Genomic DNA, 21,437 nt, shown 5'->3' on the forward strand with positions numbered 1-21,437 from the left:
TCCAGGCAAATCCAGAACAAAGGCTTTTCTTTTCTCCTGTTTTTCTTCCTCTCTCTTCAGAACAGGAGTCCTTAATTTGTGCTAAAAGCAGATACCTGGTCCCCAAGAATAAGGAAGGTTCTACCATTTCCCTGAAAGAAGAGCTCAGCTAAAGAGAGCTGCTGTGATGCCAACAAGTGATGTGATGGTTCAGGGGGTAAGAACATGTTTCTGGTTTAACTCTTCACTTTTGCAGAACTGTACTTAAAAACTAGCTCAAAATTATAAAAATGGAAAACAAGTCCAATTACCAAGATGACAAGTTCAAGTTTACAGATTGACTTAATTTTTGTAAAGCTTTGGACACAGGGAGATCAATCTTTTGACTGATAACAGGCAAGGACTTCTCAGTGCCTGAGAACATTATGGATATAAAACAGATTCACCACAATTATTGACTTTTCCCCCAGTCAGCCCCCTCTAAGTAGTTACCCTGCTCTCATCACGATTCTCATGAAAAATCCACACCCCCAGCAGCTGCAGCAGCTGCAAAAGCAGTGACTAAAGCCCAGGGGTGGGCAGAAAGTGAACACTGAGATAAAGTCACCTTTTGAGTCCAACTGGACCCAGGTGCCTCAGGTACCAGAGTGAGCTACAAGCACCTGCCCTGTGAGGCTTCACCCAGCTGAGGGAGCAGCCTGGAAAGAAGGAATTTCTCTCTCAGCACAAGGGAGTCAGCTGGGCAGTGTCAGGAGTGAGTGTACACACACTCCACCTGTGCTGCATCAACACCAGGACACTCCCTGTGCTCTCCAGGCTGAATCAGCACTGCTGGGCAAGGCTGGAATGAAGATTTCTCTTTTCCTCTACAGTAACACTACAGAACAGTCTCACACCTTCCTTGTAATTTTATCATATATCCTAATCCAACCATATAGTTTTATTGTCCAGCTCCTGGAAAAAGCTCAGAAGCTCATTAATATCAACCCTGTTTCTGAATAGTGGCTTATCACAATCTATTTGAGGAAACAGGAGTCATGTATTTGTAACAGTCCTGGGTCTGTCGTGTTAAAGGACACTGACAATCTATTTAGGAAAATCATTTTAAGTGGTTTGCAGTACCTGCCCAGTGGCTGACCCACCTTAGAAAGGATCTGCAGGTATCATGGAGACAAAATCCTGATCACCCAAGTGAGTTGGTGTGAGGGTGTGGAGGTCAGGAACAGGAAACCCCACTGTCCTCTAAAACATGAGAGTCCCCTCCTGCCTCCCCCCATGCTCCTGCCCCCTCCTCTCAGCCCCTGTGCAGAAGAGGCTCCAAGGGACATCCAAAGAGCTCTTCCTGCAAACTTCCAAGCAGAAGAGATGAAAAACAAACCCCTACATTTCAAAAGCGAGGAGTCGCCCAATGCTCCCTGCATTCAAATGAAGGAAGGCAAAACCAAAGGAAATGTTTTCTAAATTTGACCTTCACTCATGGGTTTCATGTCCAACTACTGACTTTTTTTTTTATTTCCACTCCTTTACCTGGCTACCAATTCACCTGCAGAGAGATGAATTTACACTGGCTCAGGGCCAGCCACAACACAGGGCCAAGAGCATCTTCTCCCACCAGGTGGGTCTTGACAAGGGGCAAGAACCTCCCCACTGCTCCAGGTAAACCCTTGCCTGCTTTATTCCTGGAGGGCTTGGCTCACACAGCTGGAATATATATTATTTTTGTTTCTCCAAAGACCTTTCTTCCCTGAAGCTACTTGTGTCCTGGCAGTGCATGCTTTGAATCACAAAGTGATGTCTTCACAGTCTCCTGGTGCTAAACTATCCCAAATTTTATCTTAAACACTGTGCTGCTTCTCCCCATCCCTCTAGCTGCCTATTTTCATTGGGGAGCCCAGGATTAGGATCTGGCAATACAGCAGAGCTCTGGAGTAGATAATAACCTCTGGACACTGGGCTGGAGATCCCAAATTCAGTTCACTCCTGGCTTCATCCCATTCTGCACCAGGCTCTGCACTAATTCAAAGCTGTGCCCTGGGATAAGGAAGCCCCAAAAAGGGATTATGATACACAAAACTTGTGCTAAAAAAAATAACTTTTAGAAGGCAGAAAATTGTTTCAGGGGAAAAAAAACCCAACCAACCATTTTCACGCATTCAACTTAAAAAGTGTGATAAACTCCTCTGAAATAAATAGCACAAAACAGAATAAACCTGTCAAAGGAATAATACTCCAGTGTATTAGAAGACAAAATGCAGCAACAAACAGATTTGAAGTGGGATTAGATCTGTTTAAAAAATACATTATCTGTCTACAAAACCAGAATGTATTTCAGGAAACAAAAGAAGCTTCTTCAATGGATTTGAGGGAGCAGGAGTTATTAAATCAACAGTTTTCACGTGCAGCAAAATTGTGTGGGAACAACAGAAACTTTTCTCTGCCTCATTTTCCACTGAGTTTTTTTGCAGTTTTCCCCCCAGCCCAAGATCTCCCTGGTCATATTTCAGAGCCAGGTTCTTTATTGAGATTTCACCATTCTCCAGGAAGTTTTCTTCTTCCTGTGCTGATGCACTGCCAAAAATCAGGACCTTTTTTTCCAATGCATTCGAACTTCCCAGTAATCCCAGCACCTTTCATGAGCTGTATCATCACAGCTGTCCTGATGTGTAAATAATCAGGATTGTTGAATTATTTCAACAATGGAAATAATTGTTGGGTGAGGAAGTCATAATTTGGCAGGAATAACTGTGCAGCACTGGAAGAGGAGTATTCCTAGAGAAATGTAATCCATCTAAACACTGAAAAAGCAACCCTCCTTTCCTGTTAATCTCATGGAATGCTGTCACCTCCCAGCCACTCCTTCTGTGCCCATCAGGCTGAAGTAGAAGAACCTGTTTCCACAAGCTGATGGGATGCTCCCCTCTGTATTTAAATTTTCTGGAGTTAATGATGATCCTGATCCCAGTGTTACAAATGATGGGGCAATTTTATGGCACCCAGACCTCCAAGTTCCTTCTGATGGAAACTGCCAAACCCTGGAGAGGTTCTGAACCTCCCCACTGTGAGTGACTTCACTCCTCACTGTGAGTGACTTGCTGTGCTGAGGCTCAATTCTGCAGCATCTGTGGCTCCAGCAGAAGTTTCTATAGAAACTACAGTTTCTATAGTTCCTATAGCTCCTCTGTTCTTCCACAGAGGGCTCACAGAATCAAGATTTCCTTTTCTTGCCACCATTTCTCTGACAGCAGGACTCAGCTGTCTGCAAATAACCACAACAATCAGCGCAGACAATGGCACAGCTTTAATTGGAGGTGCAAGCTGAGCTCCAGGGACACTCTGGGGTCACTCAGCCTGTGCAGAGGGGGATCCATGGGGCTCTCCCATCACACTCCAGTGCTGCTGTGAAGATTTAAGGGGAGTTGAGCCCTCAGCTGACCCTCAGCACAGGCACATCTCCACCCTGCCACTGAAGGAAAGCCACAAAAGCGCTGCCCCCCTTTTTATATGTAGTTAGAGCAACTGCAAAAATAATTTCTCATGCAAAACAAGTATTAAACAAGAAGTCATGAAGCTGCTCAGACCTCTGGAAGCATGACCAGTTTTCCTTTTCCTGAACTGATAATCACCTGTGCTCAAGAGGCTGGGCGGGTTTCTCGTGGTCACCTGGTGTCTACCTATCACTGCTAAGAACAAGCAAAATGGTTCCCAGGCAGCATGCACAAGACAAAAAAAAAGGAAAAAAAAAATAAAAATGTACCTCATAGTGGTTATTATAGTTCCATTCTTTCATTTGCAAGAAGTCACATTTTAAGGAAAGAAGAAACGAGTATGGGGAGATAAGGAACCATAAATGAGCCCTCTGCCTTGGTTTCAATTACACTGTGAAATTAATTTAATGCACTTTAGGAATACAAGAGGTAATCGCTCTCTCTTGGTAAGAGGTTGCAATTTTCTCTAATAAAGTGTCGATATAAATATGTTGCTTAAAGACAGGGAGAACAAGTCAGTTAATTCAGAAAGAATGGGACATATTAAAACAAATGCTGTCAAGGAAACCAAATGGCAAAACCTATAAATAACCCATCTGAATGAAAATTGTATGGCAGAGAGCTGGTAAATTGGGGTTTAATTATAAACATTTTTAAAGAGTGTTTTATGTTAATGAGATGCATCCAAGTGCCTAATGCTGTGAAAGATAACATTAGTCCAGTGATTAAAAAATTAAAAAAAAAATAAAAAATAGGAGTAGCCCGTGTGAGGAGAGAAGTGGCAAGAGATCTGAGACCAAGGAATCTGAAAAGAAATACACATGTAGATACAAAAGGTTCATAATGTTTAACATGCTGGCAGAGTGTGGGATGGCTACACAGGGTGGACACACAGGGAGCTTTCTGATGGATCAGCCAAGGTCACCCAGCAAAGGCTGCTGTGAGTCCCTGCCACTGGCCCTTCCACAGCTGTGGGAACTGACAGTGGTCAGAACAGGGAGTCTCAGGCTCCAGGCAGTGCCTTGAAGCCTGTGGGAAAGCCAAGGACAGAACTCTGTCAGTCTGGCCTGGGAAATCATAAGGAGGAACCCAAAACAATCCTGTCAATACCGTCCTCCTCACCCTGGTGTTTTTCCAACTTTGTTACTGGTAGAGATGTTTACAAAAAGGTGGTGCCCTAAAGGACCAATCCTATTCATTGTACCCAAACACTGCATAAAAAGAACCTGTCTTTCAATAAACTTTGCTATGAGCCCTCTGAAGAAATCAGAGTTCTATCTGTCCTTACATGAACCATCCTGAATAGTAACAATACACAGACACCACCCAGCCCTCCCAGGGGGGCACTGGATGGAGGGAAAGGAGCTCAGGGGACGTGCTGGCCCAGCTGGGCCCTGCTGGCTCTGCTTTGGAGCACCTGCTGCTCTGAAATGCTGCTGCCACCCCCTCCTCCCAACATTTAATAACCCAAAACAAAAGGATTTGAGAGCTTTTTCTTGCCACCATAAGAACCAAGTTCATCTAACCAAGAGCAGCACCCAGAGAACCATAAAGAGAGAGCACCACCAGGGATCTGGGCTGAGCTGAAAAGGCTCATCTGAGCAGCCTATTTCTGGCTAGAGAGGAGGGGAGAAAAGCTGGGAAAGCTCCAATTTTTTTTTTTTTTTTTTTAAGTGGACTAAACCACTTTTAAAGAGTGCTCTGCTTTCCTTTTCTTTGGACACAGAAAGCAAACTCCCTGGCAGCCTGCTGGAGGAGAGGCGGTGGGACAGCCCCGTGTGTCTCTCAAGCAATTAAAGAGACTCAGCTTCTGAGCAGGTGCCTCACAGCAACACCCAGGATGTGTTACAATCCCCCAGTAACACATGCCTAACACATTTCACTGCCTAATTACTCCCACACTCACGTTTAGTGCCCTTGTTAATCCAGCACTTCAAGAGAATTCCTGCCTTGCTTAAGGACGCCTCGATTCTAATCTTCCTGTCACTGGTGTAAATCAGAACTCATTTCACTGCTGCTAATGGAGCTGCTGCAGTGACAAATGTCTGGGAATGGGAAAATTAGGCCTCTGTTCCAAAATGAACATTTAGTCTGGCACCAGTAGTATGTATTTATTTTCTTGCATCATTTTTTTTTCCCTCTCTGGTACCAGCTCAAAGCAGAGCTTTTAATGCTGAGATTAATCCTGACTCCAAAAAAGGGTCTTTTTTCCTGATTCCCACCAAAGATAACACAGGGGCATCGTCACTGGCAGCTTTGTTGATTTTGTTCAAGGGAGCCTTCAGGTTTGCTCATTCTACCCTCGGGGAAACACCAATGCAAATAAAGGGGAACACTGAGCAATGTCATTAAGGATAATCAATATAATGAGCAGACAGAAGACAGCACAGACACAGGAGGTCATCTAGAACATTGCAGCTATCAGCTTTCCACCAGGACACGGTGCAATTACAGCTCTGTGAGTGTCTCTGTGCATTGCCCCAGTGCAGAGAGAGGGCAGGTCCAACACCCCTCTCCAGGGGCTGTCCCTTTATCCACACGGAGTTAATGGATGGTGGGAATGCACAGGACACAGGGAAACCTGACACTGTGGGAAAGCTCACACAACCACATTGTCCAGCTGCAGCTCAGCAGCGGCAGCTCCTGTGACACCCCCAGACCTCAGTTCATGGTGCTCCCTTGCCTGCCAGCCCTGCTCCTTTGGAGAGCTGAAATCAGCCCCAGCTGGGCCATTGCAGGCTCCGTGCTGAGGGCCAGGCACTGGGAATTACAGCACGGCAACTCACAGCCAGGCCAGGAGGAAAAGGATTTCCACAGAGATTTGTGCACTCCACACAGAGGAATAAGATATCTGCCTATAAATCAAAAGTGATATGAATCAAAAGTGATATAAATCAAAAGTGATATGAATTGAGACAGCGAGAGTAAACACTGGAACTACCATCATTTCCTGTCCTTTTCCATTCAAGTCAATAAAGGAAAAAACCTAAAGAATAAGATCACCAAAAAGCAGTGGCTCTAGACATCCTCAGGCTCTGCCCAACTCTTTTCTATCTCTTATTAAATTAATCCTAGCAGGAGAATTTTTTTAAAAAAAGAGATGACATTCAGAACAAGCAGAAGGAGGGGGCTCATTGACTGGGTGGCTCAGTGACTTTTCCTGGTGACTTAACAGGGTTAATGAAAATTATCTCAGTTTGCAGAAGTCAGCTGAAGGTCAAACACTGATGGGACACTTTACTGAGGTACCCAAATCAGAGAATGCAAACAAACAGTCATACCAGAATGGGATTTTTCAAGCTATGTAAGTTATTTTCTTTTAAAAAGTCAAAGAGCAAATATCTTTCCTGCTAGCATGACAACATTCTTCCACCAGCTCCAGAAAAATGAACAACTGAAATGGAAGGAACTATAGGTTTCCAAAAATTAATTAGTCCAGTATCTCTGACCTCATGAAGAGACTGTGCTATTGGAAAAGTTTGTGGAGATTCATTTCACCCAGTCCTGCTCTTGCTCTTCCTACCACCAGAAAGCCAAAATCAGGTATTTGAAATGGTCACATTGCTACCAGCTGAGAAAACTGAGAGGAAGGAGACACACAGACTGAGACACAGAATGTTTGCAACCCGGAGAATGAATTAAATAAAGATTTTACAAGGAACTTGTAAACAGGAAAGGAACAAGAGGGTATGGGGAGGACCAGAGGCACAGATGAGAAGAAGAAATGGGAGAAATGGCTCCTCCTCCCTGGAGTTCAGTGGTGACACAACTGCTTACAGCCCCACCAGTTTGCATTCCCAAATCTGAGCAGGGAAAAGAGCAGCACAGGTGGGAACCCACCTGCCACCCCAGGGCCAGCCTGGGCTGTCTCCACAGGGAGATGGACAATGCTCTCCAATGGCTAATGAGGTTTCTTTGAGCCCTCTCAACTCCTCTGCAAGTGCAGATGCAGAAGGATCAGGGGAAAGGACCTTGAAGTCATTAACTTCTGCCACAAGTCAAAATAGATGGAAAAGAATGGAAAAAAGGGGCTGGTGCCTCAAAGGGCTTCTGGGTTCCTGCTAATTTTGGTGAACTCTCCAAGCCTCCACAGGCAGTCATGCAGGTATTGCACATGACAGCAAAGCAGCAGGAGCACAAGCTGGCCAAGCTAAGTTTGGGGATGGAGATCATCTGTAGCACAGCCCATGGCAATACCCCAGCATTCCCCTACTGCTCCTTTGCAGGCTACAACCTGTGTTGGGGAAATCTTTTTACAGCTACTCTGTGCTACAAATAAATTCGTGTCTGACTTCTTTTCTGGAAAAGCAGCCCCTGGGGTGATTTTGAAATCTTTAGAAGAGTTGTTAAAAGCAGCTGTAAACTCTAAGAAGGAGCTCAGACATTGTCACCATTGGTTCCTTTAAGAGGAGCACCTTGTGAACCAACCTGGGGCTGTTTGTCTCGGGTTTGCTCTGTGTGACCTCAGCTCGGTCTGTTCTCAGCACAGTGAAAATCAGGACTGCTCTCTCCTAGTTTGTTCAATTATACCATGAAAATGGCGTGATGTAAGAATTGTGCCCCGCTGTGTACAAGGTTAGGCTTACACCAGATCTCCTCTTATCTACTTTGTACAGTTGTGGAGAGAACAAATTGAATAGGAAGTTAATGTCACTTTTTCAGTGATGTTCTGCCAACAGCAAGAACAGTCCTCGGGACAGAAAAGCTGTCAACAGAATGAGGGGAAGGAGGAACCACAGAGAATTATACCCTGCGTTAAAAAAAATATCAGAGGCCACAAATATAGTGGAGTGGTCCTGGAAATTGTTGTTCTGCCTTGGCAATCTTCCTTTATAAAAAAATAAAATAAAAGAGGAAATAAAGAGGCTGGTTCTTTGGCTAGGAACTGTAATCAAGTTGTGCCACCACTGCAGTTTTTCCATTTCTGGTATTGTGTTTTGCAGGAAAGAGAGACCCACATACCTTTAGTTGCCAGCCGGACACAGTTGATTTTTGTTTCCTGAAAAATAAAAAAACACAAGAAAAATATATAGGAAAACATCACGGTGTGTAATTTGCCCATCTACAATAAACACACATTCCTTTAAAAAGCTACTAAAAATACATGTATCTTTTCTCACGCTTCACCTTTGAAGATACCATCAACAGTTCTTGTTGCATTGCATAAAACACTCCAGACTATTGGACTTGCCTGCAGTTGGTTCACTTAAGTATTGAAAAGTTGGGAATGACAGCACCGTTTCTCCACGCTCCATGTGTGAGTGATGGGTCCCACAGAAGTGCCTGATTAGCTAATAGAATTTCCCAGTTAAATGACCTGCTCTGTAATAGACTGACAAGTCTTGGGTCAAAAGTACACGCCACTGTACATCTCATTTTCATGCACCATTACTGCAAATTTCGCAAATTGGGTATTTATTTAAACACATGGCAAACAGACACCAAAGAAGTAATTTGAATATCTCAGCTCTCTGATGGATGTGGAGCAGACCAACATTCTGTGCTGCTGCCTCTGCCAAACGAGCTGTTCTAACAACCCTCACCACTGCAGCTCCTCATTGCAGAGCTGGGACAAAACCCAAGGCTTTGTGTTCAATCCACCCTGGAGCCTGCAGAGCTGCAGAAACAGGATTTGGATCGGAATGTTGTATTTGGCTTCAGGAACAGCTCAAACTCAGCAGCCTTCTCAGGCCACCACTGCTGCAAACACAACCTTTGTGGAGTCCCCAGCTCCTCATTGCACAGCCCTTCCTGGCAGGGCTTGCTGCTGTCCAGCCTGATTGCCATCCAAATGGGAACGTGCTGCTTGGTTAAAGAGCTGCCTCTGTCAGGCTCTAATCTGCTGCAGGGTTTGCAGAGCACTTTATGCCTCTACACGTCTCAGGTGTAATGAGTCCAGCATAAATTACTGTGCTAACAATGCTCCATTAATATGGATGCTGTCTGTGCTTTGGGAACAACAGCCCAGCAAAGCACTGCTGAGCATCTCCTTCCATCCTCAAACAACTGGACAAGCCTTGTGGAAATCTGAATTTGCTTGTGGAGAAAATTGCTCCATCTGTGACAAATCCTCCTTGGCTGGAGCAGACACACACAGCCCCACTGTGCCTTCTCCTTGCAGTTTTGTTGCACAAAGGAAGGGGATGATTGCAGGATCCATGCTGGGAAACACTGGGAATCACAGCAGCAATCCCCTCTGATCCCTTTCTGTCTTGCCACACAATCTGGATATAAGCCACTCTGTGTGCAGTCTCCAAACAAGATACTCAGGACAAACCCTCCCTTTGACCTTGCCTTCAAAATCTCTTAAGGAATTCCTGGATCCTTGAGATCAAGACATGTCCATTTCCCAGCTGTGTATGCTCCAGAGTGGGACTGAAGATGTTTATCTCAGTAAACCAAAAACATCTCTTTGGTTACACCCCTTTGCCCGTCACAAATCAGCTCCCCTGCACAACCTGCACCAACACTGGCACTGCAAGGCCACCACAGCTGCACACAGAGCTCCCCACTCTCCTCTGCCTCGTGGGTAACGGGTTTGAATTGCCAGTTATTCTGGAAATCCAAAGTCCTTGTTGCTGCTTGTGATGTACAAAGCAGGAAAAACATAGCTTTGTCTCTGCACAAGGTGCTGGGAACCAGAAGACAGAGATCCTGATGTAGTTTCTGATTTACAACAAGCTGACCTGGAAATTCAGCAATGAAGAGTAAAATAAATTAAAAAGGTAAGATTTTTACTGTCTACAAGTAGGTGGAAACTCACTCACATTTTGTTGAGGATAATTTTCTTGTGTATTTGTTGATTTCAGAATGTAATAGAAAACTGGAGAAATTAGTCAGTGCTGGAAAAAGAAGAGTCTAGGGTGATCTTATTTGAATGTGTGCAAATTCCTGCACAAGACCCTCCCATGGGGTGATTTGGGAAGGCAGAATTTGTTCTGTTTGAATCTGCACCCACTGATGGCTGCACTGAGCAGAGCCACAGCTGGCAGGAGAACTGGCACTGCCAGAAGTGAAGGCTGGAGTGTTGTGGTGTGTGGACTTCAGAACTTCATTTCAAATTGCATCTTCTGAGAAGGAAAATGTAAAAGCACCTGAACAGACACCAGGCTCCCACCTCCCAGCAGGGATAAAGTTTAAAGGCTTGAACTTAGTCCATATTCTGGATTAGGGTTGATTATTCCATTGCTGTCCACTGATCACCCCACTGCTCATCTCTTTGGTGTCTCATAAAAACAAGATCCTTTTCAATTTACTCTGGTTTTCTTTGATTGATACTGAGAATTGTAAGTTTGCATGAATCTTTTTAAGAAGAAACAGAATAAATAAATACATTCCCCCCCAAAAAAAACCCCAAAAACCCAACCAAACAAAAAAATCCCAACCCAAGTATCTCCCCCCAAAAAAGGGTAAACACACTTTCCCACAATCATGTTTGTTCTCAGAAAAATATTACTTTTGCTTCAAGGCACGTTCCTGTACGCTGTAAAGTTCATAGAATGTTAATGGGTTGGAATGCACCTTAAAGTGCCATAGGCAGGGACAATGCTTTTATTTTATTTTTTTTTCCTAAGCTACTTTTCCCATCTTTCAATCTGTACACACTACTTCTTGTCCTGTCACTGCAAGGCCCTTCTCTTCAGCCACCAGCAAAGCAGGAATAAATGATGTGGGTAATTACCAGATTGCTTGAAGCAATGGCAAGAAAAATAATTAAATAAAGAGATAATAATAGAAATTTTAGAAAAAAAAAAACCCAAATAATTCCCCAAAGTTCAGTCTCTGTGTTGTTTCTGAACATTCTTTCAAATGCTGCCAGACTTAAATCCCATTTTATGGTACCACAGAAGTTTCACAAGGTCTTATATATCTACAACAATCTTACTGATAACCAGAGAGCCAACACATATTCTGCATATCTGTTTCATGTTATGGCCAAGCTCACAGGAATAACTTAAATTAAGATGCCAGTTCTGCTTCAGCTCTGTCTCAGTGCCAGGTTAAGGCAGACATTTTACAGCCAAACAGTAATGGAACAATGCAGGCACATCCTCACTGAGATCCTGGAATAGGAAAACACTTCATGGCTACATCCTGCAGCTCTCCATCCAACCCTTTCCAACATGCTCCATATCCTGAAAGCTCACTGCAGAGTAATCCCATCCACACACCTACCTCAACACATTGATGGAAATTTGTTTTCTGGGACTTATTATCAGTGAATAAAAGAAGACTATGGTGTCCCCTCACTCAAGGCTGAAGCCTGGCTCTATTTTTAAGTCCACACACCCTGGACAGATAAGAGCTCTGTGTTTCAGGGTGCTGGCAGCCTGTTCCTGCAGGGAGGACCTGCACCTACATCAGCACAAGCTGGGGACCCTCTGGAGAGGGACCTGTGCTGCCCACACAGCTCCTGCCCACAGCCTGGGAACTGCACACCGTGAGCCTGCTTTGGTATCCCCCTGAATTCCCAGGGCTTTTTAAAACTTTCTTTTAATATAGCTTGATTCTTTCCTTTTAGAAGCAAAGGAGCTGCTGCTATCTACTAATTAGCGAGGTTCCTAAATGCACATTTCACTCAAGTGAAATGGATGATAACAAGACGAGTTCTGCCTCTGTCTCTTCAGTGTTTGGATGGGAACAATTTTCTGCAGAGAAGGGCTACGAGGGCAGCAGGACATATGTTTATGTGACAGCTGCGTCTTCACAACCTAAAAAGCCACACGATTTTTTTTTTTCCCCCTTTTCTTTGGAACTGACAGCTTGCTGTTTACAGACTACCAACAACAATGAAGGCAGCAAAGCTTTTTCATCCATCTGTTTTCACACCCACCATTTTCCCTTTCCTTTACTATGATTATGACTTTGCAGCAGTCAAACTGAGCTTGCCTTGCCTGAAGAGCCACCTGCCTGCCCTGGTGGGACCTGCTGTCCCCAGATGTGCCATGGGGGCTGCCCTACAATAGGCAGAGTTTTTTAGGCAGCTAAACTGGGAATAGGCAATTTTATCTGCTGCTGGTGCTGGGACCAGACAAGGAATCACCACTCTCCCCTTGGCCTCAGTTCCAGCTTTAGTTCCCCACATCCCAGAGCTGAACAGGGAATTTTTGGCAACCTGCTTCACACACAGGGCAGAAACCATGGGTTTGTCCAGTCTTAAGGAAGTATGTTTTTGGTCCTCAACAAATTTTGCCCAATTTCAGGAAAGCTCTAAATTGTGTGTTTATTTGCTATACCACTGCAGCCAGTGGTTTGCAGTCTTTAAATATGTCTGTGCAGGGTCAATGGACTCCCCTATAATTTTTATTGCCAGCTACAGGAAATTGCTGTTTCCTTCCAGAGACTAAGCCAAACCTATTATTGCTATTCCAATTATCAGCTTTTTTTTAGTATCTGTGTCATTTGGAGAAGGGAGGTTTAACAAAGTGGTTAGGGCTTTTATTATTTACAATAGGAAGCTATTTCAATGATCTGCAGTTGATGATTGGATACCCACTCCTCTCAACCTCTCAAAAATGAGGCAGGCTGGAGGAAGATTATATTTTTTATGCAGAAAACAATCAGGTCCACATCCTCTGGTCAGCCAGATGTGGAAACAGGGGTGTACAAAGAGTGAAGTGTTCCCACAGCTGCTTTATTTCTGTGCCAGCACCTCCAAGATGAGATTAAGGAGTGAATGTAAGTGGATAAAGTGTACACCCCAATCCTCCTGAACACAGAGCTGTTAGTAGCTCACAGAAGTGGTGCAGGCAGCCCCAGTGCCATTTTATCTTTCAGAGCACGGCTCGTGCTGAACTCAAACACCTCCCAGTTTTTTTGATGGCCATCTCCACGGGGATGAATGGCACATCTCTGCTGGCAGCTCTATCCATACCTCCAAAATGTCCCAGAAGAATAATGCTGTGTGCTGCGAGCAGACCTGTCAGCATCAAGAAATCCAGCCTCAAGTCCCCTGATAATAATGAGCTGCCCGATTGTGCATGTAGTACAAGTCATTAGAGAGGCAAAAAAAAATCAATAGGAATCTCGGTAGAGTCTATCATTCCCTCAAAAAAATAATATTCTCATTGATTCCTGCAGTGCTACTTTTCACAATTCTGGGTTGAAGGCATCAGTCATCTGTTGGACCACCAGGCTGGCAGAGCAGCTGGCAGCATCCCCCCCATCCCTCCCAGCTGTGTTACACAGGCTCCTGCTCATCTCCCATTTAAAGGAAAAATGGCCAGGAGTTAGTGATTGCAACTGTGCCCTTCCAGATTTCATTTTAACTCAATGAGGTAAAAGGCAGCTCCAGAAAGGATTTTTTAAAGGAGCTCTGGTTTCTGAGCTGCTCAAAAATTCAGGCAGGTTTCACACAGCAGCCAAAAATTCTCCCCATGGGAGCGTGGTGCTGGATCAGCAACCAGAGACCTGCAGTGAGCCAGATAAAGACCTGGGGACAATCAAACCTGCAGCTCTCAGTTTGATTATTGAGCCAGTGTAAGGATAAGGGAGGATAAGGAGTGACACAGGGTTGTCAACCTGGCCTCACCTTTCAGAGGGAAAAACGCTGGCAGGGCTGGTTTTAAAGGGGCTGAGCTCAGGGAGGGTTTGCAGACAAGCAAATCTTCATGCTCTGTCAGGCAGCCATCTGTAGCAGGTGGCACCAGGACAAGCAGCAAACAGCAGATCCCTACCTGGATGGCTGTGACACTGTCTGGAGATCCTGCCAGAGCAGAGCCAAGCCAAATGTCCCCTCTGCTTCTGTGCCACCTCTTGTGCTGACTCCTGCTATCAACTAAGCAGTAACTAATGGTGCTTCTCACTCCCACAGCCACAAAGGCTGCAGTTTCTGTGCCCCCTTCCTCTCTCTCCCCTCTCTCACTTCAAACTCTGCCACATTTCAGCTCAGCATCTGGCTGTCAGCAGTGCCTGGGAGGGAAGTTCACACGATCTGGAAGCATTTTGTGTAACAAAGCTGAAAACCCCTCAGTCTCACCATGCTCAGCTCAGACTCCTGTCTGGAGCAGCTCCACAGTGACCAAAGTGCCCCAAGTGCCCGGGACATGGATCCAGCCAGCCACAGCTTTTCCATTCACACTCTGAGACAAGCACACCAGTGCACAAGAGAAGGCAGAAGAGCTCGTGAGCAGCTTCTGCAGCAATTTGCCACATTTGTTTGGCATCCAGCTGTTAATTATGTTCCTTTCAGTGTGACAATCAGAGCTAATGGCTGCAGAGCAGACGGGAACACCAAATGAGCACAGCCCTCCATGTACAGAGGAGCTCAAACAATGCACAACTCCTACAACACTCCTAACCTCCTCCTAATCAAGCTTTTTGACCAAATCCAGGCTGTTTCTTCAAATTAAGCTCTCCCCAGAGCCCTCTGTTTCCAAAGGAAGATGTTCTGGTTCGCTGCATGAAGGCTTCTCATTGCAGCTTCCAGGTGTGGAAAGAAATTTTATCGTTGCACAACCGTCAGTGATTAATGAAACTATAGAATATCCTAATTAAAAAATGAGTGGCAATGTTCTGTTAAGTTTTTTCACGTGTAAGGGAACATAAGGCTCTACTTCAACCATGCTAAATTGTTACTGTTGCGGGTTTTTTGCAGATGTGCCTTATCAAAAATCATGGAATGGTTTGGGTTGGAAGTGACCTTAAAGCTCATCCAGCTCCAATGCCCTGCCATGGGCAGGGACACCTTCCACTGTCCCAGGTTGCTCCAAATCCCATCCAGTCTGGACTTGGACAGGGATGGAAATGCCATGTTGCAGCCATAATTATTTGTAGAATTTCCCAAGAGCAGTCAGAACTGCTCAGGTTACAGACAAGTGAAAACCCAGAACTCTTAAATATAAATGATACCTGCAAATAATTCTGGGAATGGAACAAAAACCTGCTATTTACAGCTGCAAAAGAGTGAATACAAATTGACCCTAATGTTTGAATTGTGGGGTTTAATGATTTTACCAAGAAACAGAAGGGATCGGAACAGAAGCTACTCCTCTGAAGATCCATATTCCGCTCTTGGGCATTTCCTCTGTACTTTCACCTACAGCACTACACTTTGAGGATATATAAAGCATATCCTGTAGAAATATAAATTATTACCACAGGAGGAAATTGCTTTCTCAAATAGGAATTTACTGTGTCTGGCTGGACACTTCTCATCCTGTCATGAACTGTGCACTGTTGCATTAAGACTATTTGATTAACTTATGCTTAAAAATCCCTTTACAATCTTGTTCCTGTTAGGACAGCCCAAGTAAATCATCCTTTTTTGGGACCTTAACACCTGGAATGTAGGGTGAGATGCAGGAAAAGCAGGAACACCAGTGCTGCCTGAATCCAGAACACCAAGGGAAGCCTACACTTCCATCCACACAACCCATTTATGGAATATTATATTGTACTTAAGCAAATAAAGTTTCTTCTTCCCTGGGGATCCATTCACTAGCAATTAACTATCACACATGGGGGAACTAACTAGAAACAGAGAGACATATACATATATTCACAATTTCTTTTATAAAGGCAAATCCAAAACTGAATTAATTGAGCAGTGCTGCAAGGAAACTGTATTGGCTAGAAAGGAAACCAAGGTGAAAACCAGCAGTGGTGAAGAGATTTTGTACTTGTCAGCCACACAGCTGAAGCTCTGCAGGAAAATGGTGATAAATGAAGGGTGTAAAGCTCTAAGATGTGCTGTGAACACTCCTTGGCACTGCCAACCTGTGGAACCATCCCAGTCCTCTGCAAAGTGCAGCTGCATTTCAGGCACAAAAGCCACTAAAGTCTGCACTGTTCACCTTTGACTGGTTTTTGTAATTTTGCTCTCTCAGGGCTGATATCGTGGAGAATTTATCTTTGTTAAAATTAAATTCCTGAAAGCATTGGCAAACATGCTAGTAATAGCAGACTCTGCTGCCCAGATTTGTGATGCCATTTTCATGCTCTAAGACTCTTCACGAGGCTGGGGTGGCAAATTATCTTGTGTTATGTATTAATGGAGAACAGCTGGGGAGCCAAAGGGATGCACTGAGGCTGGATCTGGCCTGGAACAGGAGGGATAAAAGGTCACAAATTATCCTTGGCTGGAAGAGAAGAGGGAGAGAGGCCTCCTGTTTTCCTGTGGTGGGATGAGGTGTGTTGTGGCATTGTGTGTGTCATTTGAGTCTGAGGATGGGGCAGGCTACATTTCCTGTGTACTCTGCATTTTAAACCCAATATCACAGAGTAAAGATATATAAAAATACAGCATTGCAGAGGGGTAGGACAGATATGCAGACAGTCCCCACTGCAGTTCCTGACTTCCTCAAGCTGAAACTCCCATCCACAAGTGCTGCATTATGATGTGGCCAAGTGCAAGCTCAAAGTAATCCAAATTCATAACATCTCCTCCAAAATCACAAGCACTGTGAACTATCAAGATCCTGCAATTATGGCTTTTAAAAGCACAATAGCCCCTACTCTGACATTCATGCTTATGGAAGGATAAAAAAAAAAGTATCTAAATTCTAAGCAGCTCATTTAGTAAATCCCATGGCAACATGTGCCTTTACAGAATCAGGGTCCTCAACAGATTTTTCATTGGATGTGAGCATCAGAGACAGATTTGAGTGAAGGAAAAGTAATGGCATTGCTTGATTTTCATCAGATTTCTGTAAGAGGGTAATAAGGAGGAGAAGTTAAACCAGCATCCAATCGAGAAAGAAGGTGAATGATGAGGAGGACAGAGAGAGGCAGTCACACCTAGAGATGCAGCTCAATTTTCCCTGCACTTACTCCATTGGCCTTGCTAAGAGCCTGGAAGTATATGCTGTAGCTTTTCAGGGGGGAAAGAGGAGCATTCCAGTAGCCATTGTAGGTCTTGTTGTCGCCCACGGTGAAGGGCTGTGTGACAGGAAGGTTGATGGGCTTCAGCTCAGCTGCAAAGTAGTGAGGGGAGTCCAGACTGGAGGCGTTCTTGTAGCTCACTGGCACAGAGAAGCACTCGATGATGTCTGCAGCTCTCCGGGCTTTCTGCAGCTTCTCCTCCTTGACAACAAGCTGGTAGACACTGGGAGGGAGACAGAAAGGTGAGATTAGAGAGCCTTGAATGTCAGGGATGTTTCCAGCAATAAAAGGACAAGAGTAGAGCAAAGTCAGGAGCATCCAGCAAGGACAGCTCCTGGCACAGCAGCTGCAGGGACAGTGGCCACTGAAAGGCACTGTGGAGCAAGATGCTGCCTGTGGGAACTGACAGTGGTCAGAACAGGGATTCTCAGGCTCCAGGCAGTGCCTTGAAGCCTGTGGGAAAGCCAAGGACAGAACTCTCTCAGTCTGGCCAGGGAAATCATAAGGAGGAACCCAAAACAATCTTGTCAATACCGTCCTCCTCACCCTGGTGTTTTTCCAACTTGTTTACTGGTAGAGATGTTTACAAAAGGGTGGTGCCCTAAAGAACCAATCCTATTCATTGTACCCAAACACTGTATAGAAAAAAAATCTGTCTTTCAATAAACTTTACTCTAAGCCTTGTGAAGAAATCTGAGTTCTACCTATCGTTACATGAGCCCTCCTGAACTGTAACAATACTGGCCATGTGCTCTGTTGGTTTAATTGAGTAAATCAGGATAAACCTTGGTGAAAGTTAAACTGGATTTCCATCATGCCACCCTTTAGGGAAAGGAATAACTAAAAAAATATCCAGCCTAGGATGGATTTTTCAAGTGCTGAATGTTGGCAAGCAGATGGTTTCTCCTTCAGCCACCAAAGTGAAACGTGATTTGTTTGCTTGGGCCAAATGGTGGCTGCAGTGGAGGAGAGCACGAGTAGGTGGCAATGGTGTCAGGTGGAAACAGCTTCAGAGTGCAAAAAGCTGTTTAGGCCAAAAAGGATCTTGAAGATCACTTTTTTTTGGCCCCATATCTTGATGTCCACATAAGGACCTGCAGAGGGCCTGGCACAGGGTGCCCAGAGAAGCTGTGGCTGCCCCTGGATCCCTGGCAGTGTCCAAGGCCAGGCTGGACAGGGCTTGGAGCAGCCTGGGACAGTGGAAGGTGTCCCTGCCCATGGCTGGGGGTTGGAACTGGATGGGCTTTAAGTCTCCTTCCAACCAAACCATTCTGGCATTCTATGACCCATTTATGGGATATCCTGCAATGTAGAATTATCTAATTCCAATGGCAAGTCTCCTTCTACCTTCCATCCCTGGAGGACTGTTCATGTACTGAGCAGGTGGCTTTATAGCTCTCTCAATCCACTTTTGTTTCAAGAAACAACAACAACTCCTCATATTCTCTCTGACTCTATGAAATGGTAATCCTTTTTGATTCCTGCTAAGCTTTTGGCCATTATGATATATAATAGCAATCTTGTTATTTCTAGCTTACTATTCCAGGCTCAGCGCCTGCAAGGCATTCAAATGCACTCTGCTGGGGTTTTTTTTCTTTCCTCCTCAGGCTGCTAAAGCCCTGGAGTTCGATGCTGCCATAGCCCAGGCAGATTTTAGTGTGTGTTTAACACCACTCACACACTTGACAAAGAGAGATAGGGCTGCAGTCATTTCCCTGGGTGTCAGGCTATTCAGATGTGCTGCCCTCACCTGTCTGTGTCAGGCTGGGCTTTGTTCCCGCAGACAGGGGAGATGGATTTAGAGATTGGACCAGCCCGCAGTCTATCATTGTCCCGGCTCTCCCGGGCTCATTGCTGCTGAGAGATTGCTCTGGGAAATTTCTGGCATAGCAATAGCTCATCAATGCTCCTGTGAGAAGTGGAGTTCTGGCTCCTCCAGCACGCAGGAGTCAGAGAAGCCCTTTTTGAATTTTGCTTCTGAATTCCTCGTTTGTGGGGCCCGTGGGGATCTGTGCTCTGCTGACAGCAGGGCAGGGAGGGAAACCCTTGGAAAGCACTTGGCTCCCACTGCTAGACACAATCCCAGCTAATCTGTACAAGCACGAGCAGTTTATGAATTACTCACACCAAAGCTGTCCTTACACTGGCATTTGCTAATGTAGCAAGAGCACCAGCTGCATGGAGTGCAGCCTGTAATGATGTCCCATCAGCATTTGGGAAAGCTGTCCTCCTCCTACAGTTCATCAGAGCCTTTAATAAAATATTTAGGCCTTCTCTGATATTTATTTTACAATTTTATAAAGACAAAAACAGGTTTCCAAGCAACACTTTAGGTATTATCATTGAGGATGCAGTGGGAGCTGCAAGCCTGTTCAATACAATCCCTCTCCTCAGCCCAGCAATAGCAGCTCTGACTGGCCACTTTTTACTGAGAGTGTACATCTTTATTCTGACCCTTCTCTCTGGCAATAATAATCTACACTACTGGGCAAGTTTGTCATTTTGTTTGTCAGCCATCTGCAAAATTGTAGCTGACACTTTTATGGACATTCGCCAGATGCCTTCTAACCTAAAAAACATTTGGTTTCTGTTTGATCCAATCCTAAACACTTGCATTTTCTGGTCATAGAAGATGTTTCCTTTAGGTATATACACAAATCTATATGTATAGACATATATTAATCTGCTTTCAGCCTTCACAGAGGCCAAGAACTCCCTCATCCTCTCTCCCCACACCTGAGGGTGACAGTCCTTCTCTCAGTTATCCCACTTGTGAGCCACGAACTCTGTCTTTGGAGCAGGGGAAGCTCCCAGGGACATGAACTGCCAGGTAACTGAACTCTTTCCCAATCATTAGAGCACTACAGACACTTTTTATCATGAGCAAGAGTTTTGATACATACAGAACCCAGTCACACACACTTTTTGAACTGAACCCAGTCACAGATACTCTTTTGCCTCTATTCTTTCACATTTTGTCTTTCCCACTTAGCTGTTAACACACTTCTTTTCCCTTCACAGGGATAACTCAACTCTTGTAATGGCCTGAAATTTTACTTTTTATGTTTATTCTTTTGAAATGAATCAAGGTTCCTCTGGGAGCACAACGGTGTGTTCATGCACATTCAGCTGGGGTGTAGCAATTGTCCCATTTGCGTTTAAGTTAAAATCCTGTTCATCTCCTGCTCCTTTTCCACAGAACAGGTATCTGAGCTAGCACTGCTGTCACTGCTCTCTGGGGCTAAAACTCCTCCTCTGGTGATACTTAGGGAGCTGACAGGCTGATTTCATGGCATTCTTCTCCCTGATGCCCCAGCTCATAGTGACTGGCACAGCACCCTCATCTTTGCCTTGGCCCCTTGGCTGGGGGTGCAGCATCCTCCAGCCTTGCTCCTCTCTGAGCCTGGGCAGGAGGCCACTCTCAAGGGCACTGGCCAAGCAGCCAAGAGCATGTCTGAGCTCAAAGCTCCCTTTGGGCTGGAGATTATCACTCTCAGCTCTGGTTCCCTTAATCAAATGGTAACTCTGGGTCTCACTTTCCTGTTTTGATCCCATTGTTTTGATCTGTCTAGAGCCTCCAGAAGGGCAGGATTCTCAGTTCACCCCAGCAAGGACACAGACTGGTACAAACTCTTCCTTTTTTTTTCTGTCATGATTTGGGTTTTGTGTTTTTGTTGTTATTGTTGTTTGGTTTTTTTTTTGTGAGTGTTTTTGGGTTTTTTGTTTGGTTTTTTGTTTGGGTTTGGTTGGTTTTATTTTTTTTTTTTTTTTTTTTTTTTTTTTTTTTTTTTGTGGCTTTTTTCCTTTTTTTGTTTTGTTTTTGTGTGTGGTGTTTTTTTTTTCTTTTCTTTTTTTTGAGTTATGCTCTTCTCCTCCTGTTTTGTTTATAGCTAAGAGTAGAATTTCCCTGCCTGCCTTTTGTGCATTTTCAGAGATCAACTTCTCTGCATTAACCAGTGAAGTGCTGCAATGTACAGCAAGTTCTTCCACACCTGCACTGAGGTGCTCTTGGAACAAAACGCCACCAATCCTACATCCAAATGGAATTGCTGTGGGAATTCTGAGCAGCAAATATCCTATTACCCACCCTAAAGTTTAGTAAACCATCTGCATTTGCTACAACATTTCCTAAAAGTGTAAAACTAATCCAGC

At 44.6% G+C, this 21,437-nt stretch overlaps 1 protein-coding gene across 1 annotated transcript in view; it reads right to left on the reverse strand.

Moving 5' to 3' along the window:
- The window catches only part of PTPRT (protein tyrosine phosphatase receptor type T), a gene marked incomplete at its 5' end in the record, with an annotated part of 254,562 nt that overhangs the window by 51,417 nt on the left and 181,708 nt on the right, over nucleotides 1-21,437 (reverse strand). Inside the window, 2 exons of the mRNA XM_083873197.1 lie at nucleotides 8,427-8,463; nucleotides 17,235-17,508. Of these exons, the coding sequence (XP_083729323.1) occupies nucleotides 8,427-8,463; nucleotides 17,235-17,508 (311 nt within the window). The remainder of the gene's footprint in view (nucleotides 1-8,426; nucleotides 8,464-17,234; nucleotides 17,509-21,437) is intronic.

The sequence above is a fragment of the Zosterops lateralis genome (genome assembly GCF_965231275.1).
Source record: "Zosterops lateralis genome assembly, chromosome: 16".
NCBI lineage: Eukaryota > Metazoa > Chordata > Aves > Passeriformes > Zosteropidae > Zosterops > Zosterops lateralis.